At 41.7% G+C, this 18,654-nt stretch overlaps 1 protein-coding gene across 1 annotated transcript in view; it reads right to left on the bottom strand.

Annotated features, from left to right (window-relative positions):
* The window catches only part of ECT2L (epithelial cell transforming 2 like), a 108,661-nt gene that overhangs the window by 9,402 nt on the left and 80,605 nt on the right, over positions 1 to 18,654 (bottom strand). Inside the window, exons 13-19 of the mRNA XM_003311516.6 lie at positions 18,111 to 18,197; positions 13,510 to 13,724; positions 11,807 to 11,954; positions 9,093 to 9,166; positions 8,843 to 8,999; positions 7,753 to 7,818; positions 5,641 to 5,729 (exon numbers count right to left, since the gene is read on the bottom strand). Coding sequence (XP_003311564.1) covers positions 5,641 to 5,729; positions 7,753 to 7,818; positions 8,843 to 8,999; positions 9,093 to 9,166; positions 11,807 to 11,954; positions 13,510 to 13,724; positions 18,111 to 18,197 — 836 coding nt within the window. The remainder of the gene's footprint in view (positions 1 to 5,640; positions 5,730 to 7,752; positions 7,819 to 8,842; positions 9,000 to 9,092; positions 9,167 to 11,806; positions 11,955 to 13,509; positions 13,725 to 18,110; positions 18,198 to 18,654) is intronic.

Genomic DNA, 18,654 nt, shown 5'->3' with positions numbered 1-18,654 from the left:
CTACAATTTCCAGTAATGTGAAGATAATGGGTGAGGCAGCCCAGGAACAATTGCCCTAGGCAAGCATGGATGGGGAGGTGTGACTGAAGTCCCATACTCATGTCTCTGGGCCTGGTAAATTTTTCATACCTCATACCTCATAGCTCAGAGTAGTGCCTATTTAAATATAAATGTACCTCACAATTAGAGCATAAAATGATTTTGGATTATCCTAAATCTTCAAAGTATTTTCATTTGTCCAAATACTGTAGACCAAAGTCTAATTTCTGATAATTAGACCTCCAGCTTCCAGTCCACATGTAAAGAGCTTGGAAGTTGTAGGCCGGGTGTGGTGGCTCACTCCTGTAATCCCAGCACTTTGGGAGGCTGAGGCGGGTGGGTCACAAGGTCAAGAGACTGAGACCATCCTGGCCAACATGGTGAAACCCCATCTCTACTAAAAATACAAAACTTAGCTGGGTGTGGTGGCGTGTGCCTGTAATCCCAGCTACTTGGGAGGCTGAGGCAGGAGAATCGCTTGAACCTGGGAGGCGGAGGTTGCAGTGAGCTGAGATTGCGCCACTGCACTCCAGCCTGGCAACAGAGTGAGACTCCGTCTCAAAAAAATAATAATTAAAAAGAAAGAGCTTGGAAGTTGGTAATTCTGTCCTCGCAACAACAACAAAAAGCTGAAGAACTCAGAATCAACAGCTTTTTTCCGATCCTTTATAGAATTGAAGTTATCACCCCAAAAGCTGGAATGATAGGCTGCTACAGAGAATCAAAGCTTATCAGAAACAGAAATTGCCTGCCTGGAGTAGGGATGCTTGAAGGGTATTGGCTTAATTACTAGAGATAAAGTGTGGACTAGCTTTAGCATTTAATAACTCTGGGCTCGCACAATGGTGTGAGTTTTGCCTCTAGGAGCCTGCCAGATTCTTGCAATGAAGAGCTAATAAAAATTTCCTTATTCTGGCTGGGTGCGGTGGCTCACGCCTGTAATCACAGCACTTTGGGAGGCCAAGGCAGATGGATCATTTGAGGTCAGGAGTTCAAGACCAGCCTGGCCAACATGGTAAAACCCCGTCTCTACTAAAAATACAAAAATTAGCTGAGCAGTAACGGCGTGCACCTGTAATCCCAGCTACTCAGGAGGCTGAGGCGGGAGAATCCCTTGAGCCTGAGAGGCAGAGGTTGTGGTGAGCCGAGCTCAGGCCACTGCATTCCAGTCTGGGTGAAAGAGTGAGACCTTGTCTCACAAAAAATAAAAATAAAAAAATATATATATATATTCTTACATGGTGGAGAGGAGAAAAGTACCATTTTGAAATATGCCCAGAATATTTTGTTCTTAACAAAGGCCTGACCTCAAGGGAAACTTGTACTAGAACCTAACCAACTGGGACTTTACCAGTGCCTAATCAACCTGGGAGAAGGGAAATACCCAACTCCAGCCACCTCTAACCTTACGTCTCATGTTAGAGGTGGGGGAAAAAAAAAAGAAAAACCAAAAACTGAGAAGCACTTGCGAAGGTCACAGTCCAGAAGTAACAGACTCAAAATTGATCATAGAACTATAGAATGTTTCTCCTCCTCTGACATCTTAACTACCACAGCAGTAGGGCTCTGGTATAATAATGGGATTACAGCTAAAATAACTGTAAGGCTCAGACCCTATTTAAGAAGGGGTCTCTAAGGAAACCCAAAGATGATAGGGAGAGAAAAGGACACTGGAGAAAACTGTAGCCTCTGATGCCAAGCTGCAACAAACAGTTAATATGACCTAACTCCCAGCCAGATAAACATAAAACTTCACACTGAAGGCCTGTTTAGTTCCTTTTACCTGACACATCATGTCTGCTATTCAACAAAAAGTTATAAGGGGTGCTGGCTGGGCATGGTGGCTCACTCCTTTAATCCTAGCACTTTGAGAAGCCAAGGTGGGCAGATCACCTAAGGTCAGGAGTTCGAGACCAGCCTAGCCAATGTGGTGAATCCCATCTCTACTAAAAATACAAAAATTAGCCAGACGTGGTGGCACGTGCCTGTAATCCCAGCTACCCAGAAGCCTGAGGCAGGAGAATTGCTGGAACCCAGGAGGCAGAGGCTGCAGTGAGCCTAGATTGCACCACTGCACTCCAGCCTGGGTGACAGAGTGACACACTCTGTTTCAAAAAAATTATAAGGGGTACTAAGAGGCAAAATAGACTGAAGAGACAGGGCAAGCATCAAAACTAGGCTCAGATATAGTAGAGATTTTGGAATTATCAGAGCAGAAACTTAAATATGATTAATATGTTAAGGGCTTTAATGGAAAAAGTAGACAACATGCAAGAACAGACAGGTAATGTAAGAAGAGAGACCAAAACTCTAAGAAAGAAAAGATAATACCAGAAATAAATATAACAGAAATGAATGCCTTTGGTGGGGTCATTAATACACTGGACACAGCTGAGGAAAGAATCAGTGAGCTTGAAGATATGTCAACAGAAGCTTACCAAGCTGAAAAGCAGAAAAAAGACCAGGGACAAAGTAGGGGTATCGGGTAGGGACCACCAGGGGAAAGAACAGAATATCCAAGTAATAGGGACAGTTACAAAAGGCAAATCATATGCATAATGGGAATACCAGATGAAGAGAGACAGAAGAAATATCTGGAGTAATAATGACTGGAGATTTTACAAAATTATTGACAGCAAACCATAGGTCCAGGAAGCTCAGAGAACACAAAACAGGATTTAAAAAAAAGTCTGCATCTAGGCATAATACATTCAGATGTAGAAAACAAAAGAGAAAGTCTTCGTCATTTCAGAGAATACAAAAACAAAAACCCACCTTACTGTCAACAAAGAGTCAAACTGTGTAAAATAAAGAGATTTATTCTGAGCCAAATATGGGTGACCAGGGCCTGAGTCACAGTCTCAAGAAGTCCTGAGAAAATGTGCCCAAGATGGTTGGGTTACAGCTTGATTTTATACATTTTACGTGGATAGAAGTTACAGGCAAACATCAATCAATATATGTAAGGTATACATTCATTTGATCCAGAAAGATGGGACAGCTTGAATTAGGGGCTTCCAGGTCATGGGGGGATTCAAAAGATTTTTTGATTGGCAATTGGTTGAAAGAGTTAAGTTTATCTAAAGATCTGGAATCAGAAAGGAGTATCTGGCTTTAGATAAGAGATTGTGGAGACCAGTGTTCTTATGTAGATGAAGCCTCCAGGTAGCAGGCTTCAGGGAGAATAGATGGTAAATGTCTCTTATCAGACCTTAAAAGATAACATACTCTCAGCTGAATCTCTCCTGGATCAGGAAAAGACCTGGAAAGAGGAGATTCTCTACAAAATGGAGATTTTCCCCAAAAGAGATGACTTTGCAGGGCCATTTCAAAACATGTCAAATAAATATATTTTGAGGTAAACTATGATTTATTGCAGGGTCTCCTATCTGCCATGTGATACTATACTAGAGTTGGGTTAGAATTTGGTATCTTACTTCTACAAGGAGTTCATTTTATCAGTCTTAAGATCTCTGTTTCAATGTTAATTTTGGTCAGTTGTGCCTGAATTCTTAAGGGAGGAGAGTATAATGAGGCATATCCAATCCCCCCTTCCTATCATGGCCTGAACTCATTTTTCAGGTTTACTTTGGAATCCCCTTGGCCGAGAGGAGGAGTCCATTCAGTCGGTTGGGAGGCCTAGAATTTTATTGTTGGCTTCTATTACCTATAGAGGAAAAAGGATAAAAATTACACTGGACTTCTCTTCAGAAACCATGTAAGTAAGAAGAGTGTGGAATGAAATAAGGAAAGTGTTAAAAGAAAAAACCACCAACCTAGAATTCTGTATCCAGCAAAATTGCCTTCAAACAATAAATTTTTTACACACAAAAAATTTGAGAGAATTCATTGACCCTAGTAGAACATTAAGAAATGTTAAAAGAAGTTCTGCAGAGAGAAGAAAAATGATATAGAAAATCAAACTTATGTAAAGAAAGGAAGAGTGTTTGAGAAGGAATACATGAATGTAGAATAATCTAATAATCAAAAACTGGAATCATCATAGAATGTCTTCTACCAAACCAGTGTGTTTAGAATTGCTGGTTTGGTAGCTAGTTTCTTTCCATCATTGTAGCTGTTTTCTATTGCTACTGACCAAAAAAAAAAAAAAAAAAAAAAAAAAAAAAAAAAAAAAAAAATCAAAGAAAACAAAAATGTCATGACAATGAGAAAAGTGACATATTGTGTGATTTGATTTTCATTTAAGATCTAGTCTAGGTAAGGATGGAGGTGAGGGGACTGATTTCTTCCACCTACCCTGCTACCCTGTGCCTTTGAGGAACATTTGTTGAAATATTCATTGAAATAACAAATCAATTTTTATTACATTTATTGGAGTTGAACAAATTAAAAGAGTTAATTCCCCTCCCTTTGGTTGCTGTTTGCTGAATCACTCTTTGTCATTAATACTGAAAATCAAACTTATGTAAAGAAAGGAAGAATGTTTGAGAATAGAATTTTATTTGATTCTATTAATTATTTTGTTATTTATTTTATTTCTATTTTATTCATAGTTTGATGAACAGTTTTCTAAAGCAGATATCACCACACTATGGCCCACACCTGTTCTTGTAAATGAAGTTTAATTGGAACATAGTCATGTTTGTTCATTTATATCTTGTACTGTTTATGAATAGTGTATTACTTGTTATGTGTTGTGTCATTGATAGAGCTGCTTTTGTTTTACAATAGCAAAGTTGGGTAGTTGCCACAGATATCATTTGGCCAGCAAAATCTGAAATATTTACTATGTGAACCTTTACAGAAAAGTTTGCCCATCCTTGTTCTAAAGGAGTAAAGGGGATACTAATTTATAAAAATTAGCATCCTTCCATCTTTTTTTTCTTACACTACTCTGAGCATTGTACAAACTAAATACTGTAAGGTCTTTTTAAAAACTGACCTCAATAACTATCTGAGGATAATAAATTGGTCCTCTCTTTCTTACATTTGAGCAGATCATTGGTGTGAAAATCCCACAACACTTGGAGCTTAGCTAAGTAGAAAAGTGGCTGAGTGCAGTGGCTCATGCCTGTAATCCCAGCACTTTGGGAGGCCAAGGCAGGTGGACCACTGGAGATCAAGAGTTTGAGACCAACCTGGCCAACATGGTGAAACCCCATCTCTACTAAAAATACAAAAATTAGCTGGGCATGGTGGCGGGTGCCTGTAATCTCAGCTACTTGGAAGGCTGACGCAGGAGAATAGCTTGGAGGCGGAGGTTGCAGTGAGCCGAGATTGCGCCACTGCACTCCAGCCTGGGCGGCAGTGAGTGAGACTCCATCTCAAAAAAAAAAAAAAGAAAAAGAAAAAAGAAAAGTGACCAACCTTTAGAATGCCTGCTTATGTGGAGTTTGTGGTCCTGGCAGGGACAATTTATTTCTCCCATTCTATCCAGTAGCTGGCTGGAATGTGAACATGGTGATAAAATACCCTACACTATCTCAGAGGGAGTCCTCTGTAACTTTTCAGTCCAATGCATAGATTCATTTCAAACCTACTGTGTCAGACATTGTACTGAATGCTGGAGCTACAGGATGAGTAAGACAGTCACCTGCTTGGAAGGTGTCCACAGCCTTAGGATAGTTAACTGTTGTTTACCTTAAAGAGAAACTTATTTCTTCATCACAGCAATGAAGTTGGGCTACATCTTGTACCCTAATCAGATATCTGTTTACTTCTGATAGAGTCTATAAAATCAAAAACAAAATTAGAAGTACATATCAATTTTTTTAAATAAAATTACTACTGCAAACCATTTTATATCTCAGAATATGCAAATGTTAACTAAAACACAGTTCAAGTATGAAAAAGTGAATATTTTCACTGTTTATGAAACAGGTTTTCTTAGAAAGACCACAGTATTGACAAAGAAAACTATATTTAAGGGGAAAAAAGTAATCTTTGTCAAAGTTTTAAAACTGCTGACATGATAGTTTTATTTGTAAGTGCTTTCCTAATATCAAAAACAAAGTTGGGGGTTGGGGGATAAGAAGGTAGCTATTAAGAAAAAGAAGTAGGCTGGGCGCGGTGGCTCATGCCTGTAATCCCAGCACTTTGGAAGGCCGAGGTGGGTGGATCACCTGAGGTCAGGAGTTGGAGACCAGCCTGGCCAACATGGTGAAACCCTGTCTCTATTAAAAATACAAAAAAATTAGCCAGGTGTGGTGGTGCATGCCGGTAGTCCTAGCTACTTGGGAGGCAGGAGAATTGCTTGAACCCTGGAGGCAGAGGTTGCAGTGAGCCGAGATTGCGCCACTGCACTCCAGCCTGGGCAACAGAGTGAGACTCCATCTCAAAAAAAAAAAAAAAAAAGAAAAGAAAAAGAAGTGAATGAATTGGTACAGAATAAGAAGTCAAGACTTTATATTGATCTAGTCATGGGGATGAGCTCTTGGTGTGAACAGTGATCCAGAGAGAGTTTTGTAGACTCTCTGAGTTTCAAGAATTTGGATCTTTGCAAACCAATCAACCTCAATTATCTTTCCCTACAAAATGTCCAGACCAAAATTATGACAAAACAACTTCATCTTGCTTCCCCAATTTGACTAAATAAAAATAACATTTCTAATCAATTGATACTTTAACTCAACGTAACTCACATCCTGAGCTCCTCTTATGTGCCAGACATGAGAAGGCAAGTAAATCATAGCTCACACATGATGGAGCTCCCAGTTTCATGAATAAAGGATTGCAGTAAAATGTAACAGGAATGTTCAGGATGCAAAATCCCTACAAAGAAGCCGCTGACAGCTGGAAATGCTGGGGGAAACTTTGCAAAGGATATGATGATTGAACTAGATTTTTATAGAATGAATAGGGGTTTATCCAGTGAAATAGGAAAGAAAAGCAATTTCAGAGAAGAAAGAGTATGCACAAAGCACAAATGTGTGAAAAGAGGTTAACATTAGAGAATCGTGAGTGGATCTGTGTGGTATGATTATAAGGAAGTCAGGAAAACTGTAAGAGGTAAGGGAGGGTGGGGCCAGATGAAATTCTATAGGTTAACAGGTCGCTAACAGAGGCCTTCTAAAGCTTTTTCAGATACCATCAGGGTGCAGAATCCTGCACCAGGTATCATATGGGAGATAGAAAACAAGTAGAACATGGCTGGGCGTGGTGGCTCATGCCTGTAATCCCAGCACTGGGAGGCCGAGGCGGGCGGATCACAAGGTCAGGAGATCGAGACTATCCTGGCTAACACGGTGAAACCCCATCTCTACTAAAAATACAAAAAATTAGCTGGGCGTGGTGGTGGACACCTGTAGTCCCAGCTACTCGGGAGGCTGGGGAAGGAGAATGGTGTGAACCCGGGAGGTGGAGCTTGCAGTGAGCTGAGATTGTGCCACTGTACTCCAGCCTGGGCGACAGTGTGAGACTCGGTCTCAAAAAAAAAAAAAATTAAAAAAAAGAAAAGAAAACAAGTAGAACACATGGCCCCTTTCCTCACAGGGCATTGTGATCACAGTAATACCAATAAAGGAGCAAAGACTGCCAAAAAGTTATGGGATAGGGGCAAGCTCACTTGTGCCCCTTCTTATAGAGCAACCTTGCAGATAACAAGGATGTGAAATGGGAGAGCATGGCAGTGCCTGGCACGTAGCAGGCATTCCACCAATACTAGCTGCCTTGGGATCTGTAGGTCTCCTTTTGCCAAAGACTGGAGGTTGTATTCATGAGCATGAGATACAGCAAGTTCCTAAGAATACATACAGGGCATCCCCAGATGATTCTCTGTATATCTGACAGATGATCCTTCATATTGATGTTTTGCTTCATCTAGGGGAAAAAAAGTACTTTTAGGCAAACTAAAATTGTGACATTTTTATTCATAAATAGATTAAAATATTTTATGGCACTTGATACAGGGCTTGGTATTTTCATATGTTATAATAGAAAGTTTCAAATTTCTGGGCCGGGTGTAGTGACTTTCGTCTGTAGTCCCAGCAATTTGGGAGGCTGAGGTGGGCTGATGGCTTGAGCTCAGGAGTTCAAGACCAGCCTGGGCAAAGTGGTGAAACCTCATCTCTACACACATTAAAAAAGGCCAAAAAAAGAGCCAAGCATGGTGGCGCCTGCCTGTGGTCCCAGCTACTCAAGAGGCTGAGGTGGGAGGATTGCTTGAATCAGGGAGGCAGAGGTTGCAGTGAGCCGAGATCACACCACTACACTCAAGCCTTGGTGACAGAGCCAGACCCTGTCTCAAAAAAGAAAAAAAAAATTTCAATTTTCTGTACCCAATGTTTTAAAACAAAGGCAAGTGACAAAACTGAATGCAAAAAAGTATCTGCATGGAAAAATGTGTTAGCAGTTTACATTCAGCCCAGATGCCTGTTTACAGTATGCACAATATAATGATAATATTTTCAGAATGATAGTACTGTACTCCAAGGTGCTTAATTACTTCTTCAGAGAATAATTATGATGACCATTGTACTCACTGAGGCAGGAAAGCTAATTAATGCATTGAAAGTACTTTCAGAAACAAAGGATTTTACTTTTTTTTGTTTGCCTTTTAGTTGTGTAAAAAATCAGTCCAAATACTTCATTCTTCAAACTTTCATAAAAATTTCATTATATTTGTACAAATATCTGAAAACATTGTCTCATGTTGCTTGGCTTAGAATAGATGCCCTTAGTGTTGGAAATCACGGAACACACTATTGATTTAGCATTAAAAGGATGAAAGACTTTAAAGCGAAGAACCCCACAAGAAGATAAGGTGTCTCAGGATCTTTGAGTGGGAGTACCACAAAGGCATTGTAACATGTTTAAAGGACACAGATTCTTATCAGCAACCAACCTGATCTATATAACCTTTATATTTTTTGATTTGGTCAATTGCAGTGGTCAAGTCCCCACGGTCAACATGCTCTGCAGGGGTATGAAGCCTGACAGCGTAGAGAAGATTAAGGTATTCTTCAAATCTTTGGGATGGGTACAGCAGCAGCTCTGGCAGGCTGTATGAGGCATAGAGAAGGGAGCTCTGGTCTCTGAAGGCCCAGGAATGCCCTCTCTGGGGGACCCCTGCTGTGCTCTCCCTCAGAACGTACCTCAGCATTTTGGTAACAATGGTCTTATCATGCCTCTTCAGGAAAGTTCGGAATGCTGGTATCATTTCTCTGCACTAAAAGGTGAGGATTATATTGTCAAAACTTTATGAGATAGTTGTAAAGTCCACTGTTCCACTGAGCAAGCATGATCTATGGAATGCCTGAAGCAAAAGGGCAACATCTATGTCTAACCAATTAGTAGACTGTTAGTAGTGCCATTGGTGTCTTCCTAATATGTTAAGAATGTGTGTTGGCTGGGCACTATGGCTCATGCCTGTAATTCCAGCACTTTGGGAGGCGGAGGCAGGCGGATCACGAGGTCAGGAGATGGAACCATCCTGGCCAACATGGTGAAACCCTGTCTCTACTAAAAATACAAAAAATTAGCCAGGCGTGGTGGCGGGCACCTGTAGTCCTAACTACTCAGGAGGCTGAGGCAGAAGAATGGCGTGAACCTGTGAGGCGGAGCTTGCAGTGATCCAAGATAGTGCCACTGCACTCCAGCCTGGGCAACAGAGCGAGACTCCATCTCAAAAAAAAAAAAAAAAAAAAAAAAAAAAAAGAATGTGTGTTAATTATACATAGACCTGACCCTATTCATTGAACTTAATCAGTATAGACAAATAAGAATGTACTTTGCAACCAGGTGGGCCTGGATTTGAATTAGAATAAATCGAATATATAACCTTGTCAAATTACTTAACTTTTCTGAGCCTCAGTTTTCTCATCTGTAACATGGATATCATCTCTAATGTTGTGGTGTGGAAAAAAAACAATCCTATCCATAAAGTGGCTGTCACACAGTAAATGTTATTTCAGTATAGTAAGATCTTGACTATTAATGGTATTCACCTTTAATACTTCTGTTAATTACATTTTCCATAGTAATATTTATTATACAGGTATTCTACTGTACTTAATATATTTTTTTTTGTTTTTTGTTTTTTTGAGACAGAGTCTTGCTCTGTCATCCAGGCTGGAGTAGAGTGGCATAATCTCGGCTCACTGCAACCTCTGCCTCCCAGGTTCAAGCGATTCTTCTGCCTCAGCCTCCCAAGTAGCTAGGATTACAGGTGCCCACCACCATGCCTGGCTAATTTTTGTATTTTTAGTAGAGACGGGGTTTCACCATGTTGGCCAGGCTGGTCTCGAACTCCTGACCTCAGATGATCCACCTGCCTAGGCCTCTCAAAGTGCTGGGATTACAGGTGTGAGCCACCGCACTGAGCCTTAATATCTGTTTTAAAATGTATTCATTTATCACTATTAGAGCACCCGTAAAGTTACCTCCCTTTCCATGCCTGAAAGATGTCAGCAATGCTAACTTACAGAAATCAAATATTCACTGATTTCATTACTGGACTTTCGGCTAAGACCAAGTGAAATATTCATGGATTTCAATCATATTAATAGCTAACATTGGCTGGCATGGTGGCCCACACCTGTAATCCCAGCACTTTGGGAGACAGAGTTGGGCAGATTGCTTGAGCCCAGGAGTTTAAGACCAGCCTGGACAACATGGTGAAACTCCGTCTCTACAAAAAATACAAAAAAATTAGCCAGGTGTGGTGGCACATGCCTGTAGTCCTAGATACTTGGTAGGCTGAGGTGGGAGGATCACCTGAGCCTGGGGAAGTCGAGGCTGCAGTGAGCTGTAATCATGCCACTGCACTCCAGCCTAGGTGACAGAGGGAGACCCTGTCTCAAAACAAACCCCACAACCAAATAACTAACATTTAAGCTAAGTACTTACTTGTGTGCACACACTGGGCTAGTGAACTAGGCATCATTATCTATAGCTAAAAAAATTTAGGCACCAGTGTGTTCCTGATACCATGTGATACTTTGCTCCAATCCTTGTCTCCAAGGTCAGTTCTATGAAACTACCTTATTTATGTAACTTTTGAATCATCAAGTTGTCCAGCAGGGACTAGACTCCCTGGGTGGGGTAGAAGGAATACTACAAAGGAAGCTGTCCAAGGGCCGGAGCCCTCCAGAGGCCTCCCAGCCCACAGGCCTTTCCTGCAGGGCCTCAGTGAAGACGAGTGGTCACAGTGGACTCTGGCAGAAGTGTGCTGCCATGTGACAAGGTAGCCTTTTCTAGGCTTTCGATACCAATTGAGGAGGGAAGAAAGAGGGATGTTATTCCCATAAGAAGGTATCCCCACAAGAGCAGCAAGTGGTACATGAGGGAATTGGATATTCCTGCTCAGATTAAATAATGGCAGAAATTGCAACAGGGAAAACTGTTAATAATTTACTCTCTAGGAAATGTAAGACCAAGACATTCCTTACTTGATAGTGACATTTCATAAATTGATTGTTCTTCCAAGAAAGATGTGGATGATTAATTTATTTTCTACATGAGAGAGTGAACTTGTCAAGGATACACAGGATTGTAGTAGCAGAGTGGATTCCAAGCTCAACTGTGGAGCATTTTCCTGTAAGCTGAGGGTATCTGGGGCAGGTGAAAGCCTGGCCATTTGCATGAGGATGAGTTCAGTTTAAGAACCAGTTCCTGGCAATGCTGGGTGTCAAATATTGTGCTAGCCCCTAAGTCAGGGTTCCTGTCCTCAGAGATCACACAGTATGGGAAGACAGCTGGGAGCTAAGAGCGGAGAAGCCTTTCTTATCAACGCTGGTCTTTCGGGTTCCATACGTAACTTCCTTTCTAGCTCAGGTCTCATAGAATGATGGAATTGAAACTCATTTACCTTCTCAATAGTTTTCAGAATGACAGGGTAATTGTTGAAGAAATTGGTATATGTGTTTAACTGGCTTCCAAACTTCGTGACTATTTCTCCCACACAGTGAGCTGGGCCCCATTCCTGCAGTCTGTCTCTCAGGTTATCTAGAAACTGCCTGTGGTATGAGAAGAGCATAAGCATGAAATATTCACTTGTGATAACTTACAAACCCAAATATCCATTGTCATCAGCATGGGCATTTTCACCCTAGTCCTTTACGGTAGGGTTTTGGTCAAGTCATTTCTTCTTAACACAGAGAAGTGGAGATTTGACAGGAAAGGGAACTGGGACGTGAAGGAGTAGGTTGGCCGGGGTGGAATCCCACCTCTTCACCTCAGTTCCTTGAGGTGAAGGAACCACACAATGGCCACAATACAGCTGCTGCCTAATGTCCTAGTCTCTTGCCTCCAGATAGGCAGATGGGTGAAAGTTCTTACAGTTTGTAGAGGAGAGTGCTCCACTGTCTTCAACAGCTGAATGCCATAGCCTCTGCTTAGCCCAGTTCCCCAGAGCTCTAAGAAAATCCCTCATTCATCCATCAGAGGCTTTGAACAGTGGAAGAGGCCCAGTTCAACCTCTTCACTGTAGGAGCTGGGGCCCACTGACAGGAAAGAACTTGTTCCAAGTTACCTAGAGAGTTACCGTCAGGGAAGGACATACTCAGGTTGCCTCCTTTTACCACAGGCAGAAATGATCACTTTTCTCTCTCATGTTATGCACTTGAAAATATGTTGTTATTAAACTGACCCTCAGCCTTGGGCTTTCTAAGCTAAGTGTCCTGGTGGCTTAATCCCATTAAATCCTTCTGGTTTTTTCCCATTGCTTAACTGAACATTGCTGATTAGGAAGGAGCGTATGACTCTCCTCCTTCCTGCTAGCTTTTGCATGGACAGTCTATTGGTTACAGCAAGGGTTCCCAACCCCCAGGCCATGGATAGGTACCAGTCTGTGGCCTGTTAGGAACCAGGCTGCATAGCAGGAGGTGAGTGGGGGTTGAGTGAGTGAAGCTTCACTGATATTTACAACTGCTCCCTGTTGCTTGCATTACTACCTGAGCTCCAGATCAGCAGTGGCATTAGATTCTCATAGGAGTGCAAACACTATGGTGAACTGCACATTTGAAGGATCTAGGTTGCATGCTCCTTATGAGAATCTAATGCCTGATGATCTGTCCCTGTCTCCCATCATCCCAAGACGGGACCATCTAGTTGCAGGAAAACAAGCTCAGGGCTCCCACTGGTTTACATTATGGTGAGTTGTATAATTATTTTATTATATATTATAATATAATAATAGAAATAAAGTACACAATAACTGTAATGCACTTGAATCATCCTGAAACCATTCCCCCCACCCCTGGTCTGTGTAAATATTGTCTTCCATGAAACTGGTTCCTGGTGCCAAAAAGGTTGGGGACCACTGGGTTACAAAATGCCTAGGTCCTGAACACCACTCCTTGCACCATGGCTATGAACGGGGGAAGGGGTGTCCTTGGGAATCACTACTGGTTGCAGCCCAGTAGGTAATGTGATGAGGATCTCACTGCTATAATCAGGGTCCCTAAGAGGGTCAGAGCATCATTGCACCTCCATACTGCTTTTGAAACAATAAAGCATGGGCTCTTCTCAGTGCACAATGAATATTTTAAAAAATGCATATTCAGGGTTTACCTGTTGAGACTTAAAATCTGTAGAATGTCACAGAAAATGATCTGGATATTGGCAGCACTCAGAATCGCTCTGTTTGATGACAATGCTGCTTTCAGTGGTGCGACATAAACATCTCTCACAATTTCCAGTATCTGCACGTATTTTCTCTCACTCTGTAAGAGTTCTCTGACAACTCTAGCTCGCTTTTCTGCTGAGTCCTTCTGGAGTATTCTCTCCTGTAGAGAAGTGTTAAGAACTCAAGTCAGTGATGGAGAAGTAGAAGTGCTGAGCAGTCAGGCAGCTACACGGAGACCCCCCTTGCTGGTTTGTGCTGTTCAGGTTGAAGGGGACTTCACGGGGGCTACGGAGGACCCCGCTGTCCATCACTTGTCCCCAGTATCATCAAAGAGCCCCTCATATCGGGCCAGCCTGATGGCCAAGTAGAGAAGGGACTTTTAATCTTGGATCTAAAGGAAGGCAGTTTGAAACTTATTTTTATCCATCTGTCCATCCAAATCCATATTAGGTGTCTTATGCTGGTGCTGGCCATGTAATGATGAGAACAAGACAGAGTCCTGTCTTCATGGAGGTTACAGTCTAGTGAGGAAGACTTTGGCTTGTCTACTCTTGTTTGTTTTCCTATTTCTTTTTCCAAGTAGTGTTTTATTGATTATCTTGCAAACAGAAGAACTGAAATGAGCTAGCCCTCTGCTACAGTTTGAATGTGTCCCCTCCAAAATTCAGGTGTAGCCAATGTGACAGTATTAAGAAGTGGAGTCATGAAAACATGGCTGGGTCATGAGGACTCCTCCTTCATGAATGGGATCAGGTGCCCTTAGAAAGGGGCTTGGCAGAGGGAGTTGGTCCTCTCTTGCCTTCCACCATGTGAGCACTCCAAGAGAAGGCCCTTGACAGATGTTAGCATCTTGATCTTAGACCTCCCAGCCTCCATAAAGAATTTCTGTTCTTTGTAAATTACCCAGTCTCAGGTATTCTACTGCAGCAGCATGAACAGGTGAAGACACCTTTTCATTATTAGCTAATTTGCTTCCCCAGCTGACATATGAAAAATCTGAAGCATATGCTCTTCTTTCAGTATTAAGGATCTAACTTCAGTATGAAGGATAGACTTGGAGCTATGAGCCCATCTCTCCTGGCTAGCCAGGTTGCCAGATGTGCTATGTTATGTTTCCAACTGTTGTTTTATGTATTTATTTATTTTATTTTATTTTTTTCTTTTGATATGGAGTCTTACTCTCTTGTCCAGGCTGGAGTGCAGTGGTGTGATCTCAGCTCACTGCAACCTCCGCCTCCCGGGTTCAAGCAATTCTCCTGCCTCAGCCTCCCGAGTAGCTGGGACTACAGGTGCATGCCACCATGCCCAGCTAATTTTTGTGTTTTTGGTAGAGACGGGGTTTCACCATGTTGGCCAGAATGTTCTCGATCTCTTGACCTTGTGATCCACCCACCTCAGCCTCCCAAAGTGCTGGGATTACAGGCATGAGCCACCTTGCCCAGCCTCTTGTTTTATTTTTTAATGCAGAGGTGAAAATCATACACTGGCCTAAAGAAATTCCATACCCTGATGTTGTGTGTGCTATGTTTATATGGAGAGAGAAATTAATTTTTATTGCTGGTACTAGATAATTTTTTTCTTTTATTTGCATATTTCAAAAGCTATAAAATGAGCATCTTTATACCAGAAAATTTATAATATCTAAATTTCAAAAACATAATGTCCTTCAATTTTAGCCTAGAATTATTATTTTCCCTCCAGCCCTAAGTATACCCCACACTGCCCCCAATAAAATATGACAATATTGCTTCTGCCACTTGTGCTGCTTGCGGACCTGAGGTGACTCCAGCACTCAGCATGGTGAACAGAAAGCTCAAGGAAGGGTCAGAACTGCTCATATTAATTTTAGGGTGGTGGGCAGGATGGTTCCTTGGTGCAATTTAAGATTAACAGGCATACACCACTTAGTAAACTAATGAAAGCCTATTGTGAATAGCAAGGCTTGTCAATGAGGCGGATCAGATTCCAATTTGTCAGATGGCCAATCAATGAAACAGACACACCTGCAGAGTTGGAAATGGAGGTTAAAGATACAATTGATGTGTTTCAGCAGCAGGCAGGAGGTGTCCAGTAAAAAGAGAACTTGCTGTTTTACGCCAGAGGTTATTCTTACAGACCAAGACCGCATTCTCAACTAAAAAACTGCAATCTGGTTCCACTACATCCTAACTATTACAGTATAGTTTGCTCTATTCTTTCATTTCCTTCCCCATTCCTTTATTGTACATAAGGTAACTGATGAATATGCACAAGTATTTTTTAAAAAATTAGTGGCTAATGGTATGGCTAATGTATTCGTGGCTAATGGTATACCATCAACATCAAATGGAGATGAGAAGGGGAAAAATGCTTCTGTGAAAAGACCTCCTTGGCCACGTGTGGTGGCTCATGCCTCTAATCCCAGCACTTTGGGAGGCTGAGGCGGGTGGATCACCTGAGCTCAGGAGTTCGAGACCAGCCTGACCAACACGGCAAAACTCTGTCTCTACTAAAAATACAAAAATTAGCTGGGTGTGGTAGCACATGCCTGTAATCCCAGCTACTCAGGAGGCTGAGGCAGTAGAATCACTGGAACCTGGGAGGCAGAGGTTGCAGTGAGCCGAGGTCATGCCACCGCACTCCAGCCTGGGCAACAGAGCGAGACTCCATCTCAAAAAACAAAAACAAAAACAAAAGGACCTCCTTTCTCCCTTCGTGGCATGCTCATTCAGCAGTTACCTTTATATTCCAATCTGTTATCTTGCTCTCATTGTTTTAACAACAGCAATATATGTATATATATGTGTGTGTGTGTGTGTGTGTGTGTGTATGTATCTAAATCCTTGCATACCTTGTTCAATTGGAGAATTCTCATGTTTTTCATTTATCATTGTAACACAAAGGGCACATTTTATAACGTTTTCGTACATACCTCTTATATGTAGGGCAATCTGTCTTTAAGTGAGGATCCATTAGTTGATAAAAATGATTACCAGATAGTTTTTCCTTCAAGTCAAACACCTTGTTGTTTAAGTGCCTTGTTTAAAATGAAAAAATGTGTAATGCTATGTGATCTTCACCAAGATGAGTTAACCATAATTTCATTAACTGGAATTATAATGTAAAAAAACTTAAGAGAAAAATGAGAGAACTCACTGTATTTGAAATATTATAAACACACTCTTCTTTTTTTAAATTTTTTATTTTGAGACAGGGTCTCCCTCTGTCACCCAGGCTGAAGTGCAGTAGTGCAATCATGGCTCACTGCAGCCTCGACCTCCCGGGCTCAAGCAATCCTCCTGCCTCAGCCACCAGAGTAGCCACCACAACAGGCTAATTTTTGTAATTTTTTTGTAGAGACAGGGTTTTTCTATGTTGCCCAGGCTGGTCTCAAACTCCTCTGCTTAAGCGATGCACCTGCCTTGGCCTCCGAAAGTGCTGGGATTACAAACATGAGCTGCCAAACTCTTCTTGTTTATTTTCCAAACACATGGTCTGTCTAGAATACCTATTTAGACATATCTAATAAGGTAAAAAATACATCTGCATCCTACTTGGCAGTTGGCTTACAGTCCATATTATTTTTTTAATATTATATGTGTATTTCTGTATGTATATATTTTTACATATTGGAGTTATCCAACATTTATAATCATTTTGAACTAAGGTTTTCATTGTCAAACCTTGTGTTGTTATCTTGAAACCACTATGAGGTATTATTACCAATAGTCAGATGAGATACCCTCATATCCACTGCTCTATGGAACATGCTCCTCCTGGGTGTTCCTAGGGATGGGTTTGGGGCAAGTGGGCATCCATGTCCTGGGGCTCCACGGCCTGCACTGTCTGCAGCCAGGGTGTCTGGGGCTGGGAAAGAGCCCCAGGTCTGAGCTCAGGGCTGCAGGACTTAAGATTTTTCTTGCCCAATTGTCTGGCCTTAGGGAAGTCATTTGACTTTTTTCCCCCATGTAACTTTTCTTAACTCTAGTTCTTTATCTGTAAAATGTGGCTAGGGATGTGTCCTTTATAGGATTCTGAGAATGAAAGGTGATAATAAGTGTGTTTGTGTGTTGAAGAAAACAAAACAGTGTGCCCATGCCGTGGGTTACACAGGACGAGACCGGCCGCTGCTGAGGCTGCAGCTTCCTCCACACTTCACCCTTGACACAGAAAGACGGAGCCCTAGACATTGTGTTCATTAGACTCAACTTTTGAAGTCAGACTGTAAGTTGGTAGATTAATTAGAAACTGTGAGCCTTTGTCCATGTGCCATTTCTTTAAAAGACATCCTAGTACCATAAAGGAAAGTCAGGGAGTAACATACAGATTGGTTTTGCTCCAAGATGTTACACTGCTATCCTTCTGGCTCAACTTCTTTTCAGTCCGGGGCTTATTTGAAAAAAAAGTCTGCCAGCTGAATTCTCTCTAATAATTTTTGAGGTTTTTTTTTTTTTTAATCCCCCAAAGGGAAATTTTCAAGGAAAATGAAGAACTAACCAGAATAAAGGCTGAAATTTCACTATCAGGAGCAAAACCAATGGTAAAGTTACATTATATAATAGCTTACCAGATTAATCAGTGCTTCAAAATTTAAATCATTTTTGCTGAGCCTGGACTTTGTGTCCCAAGAATTGTCTTCTACAACATTTCTTTCCTGAAGATTGAATGGAAACTTGGTTATTGGAGGCAGGTCTTGACATCTCTGAAAACTCAGTACTGTGCCCGCAGGAGGCCCTCAGAAGCCTCTGCCTTCAGCCCCAACCACAGTGTTCCCTACACACAATGAGTTAAGTGCTTGCAAATGGGATGCCACTCTTACATTCAATTTTATGTTTTTTAAAAATAGCCTTTGCTTCTTTTGAACTACATAATACTTGAGAACTAAATCCAGTGTAGCTCCCTCTTCCTTGGGAGCCAGGGGAGTGATGCTGGGCTGGGGCTCCTCCCAGGCTTACAGACTCACACACATTCCTGGGTAACAGGCTTCTTTTTTTTTTCTTTTTCTTGAGATGGAGTCTCACTCTTGCCCAGGCTGGAGTGCAATGGCACAATCTCGGCTCACTGCAACCTCCACCTCCCAGGTTCAAGCAATTCTCCTGCCTCAGCCTCCT

Source organism: Pan troglodytes, chromosome 5 (genome assembly GCF_028858775.2).
Source record: "Pan troglodytes isolate AG18354 chromosome 5, NHGRI_mPanTro3-v2.0_pri, whole genome shotgun sequence".
NCBI lineage: Eukaryota > Metazoa > Chordata > Mammalia > Primates > Hominidae > Pan > Pan troglodytes.
The sequence above is the reverse complement of the archived record's forward strand: the minus strand, read 5'-3'. Positions and strand labels throughout refer to the sequence as shown.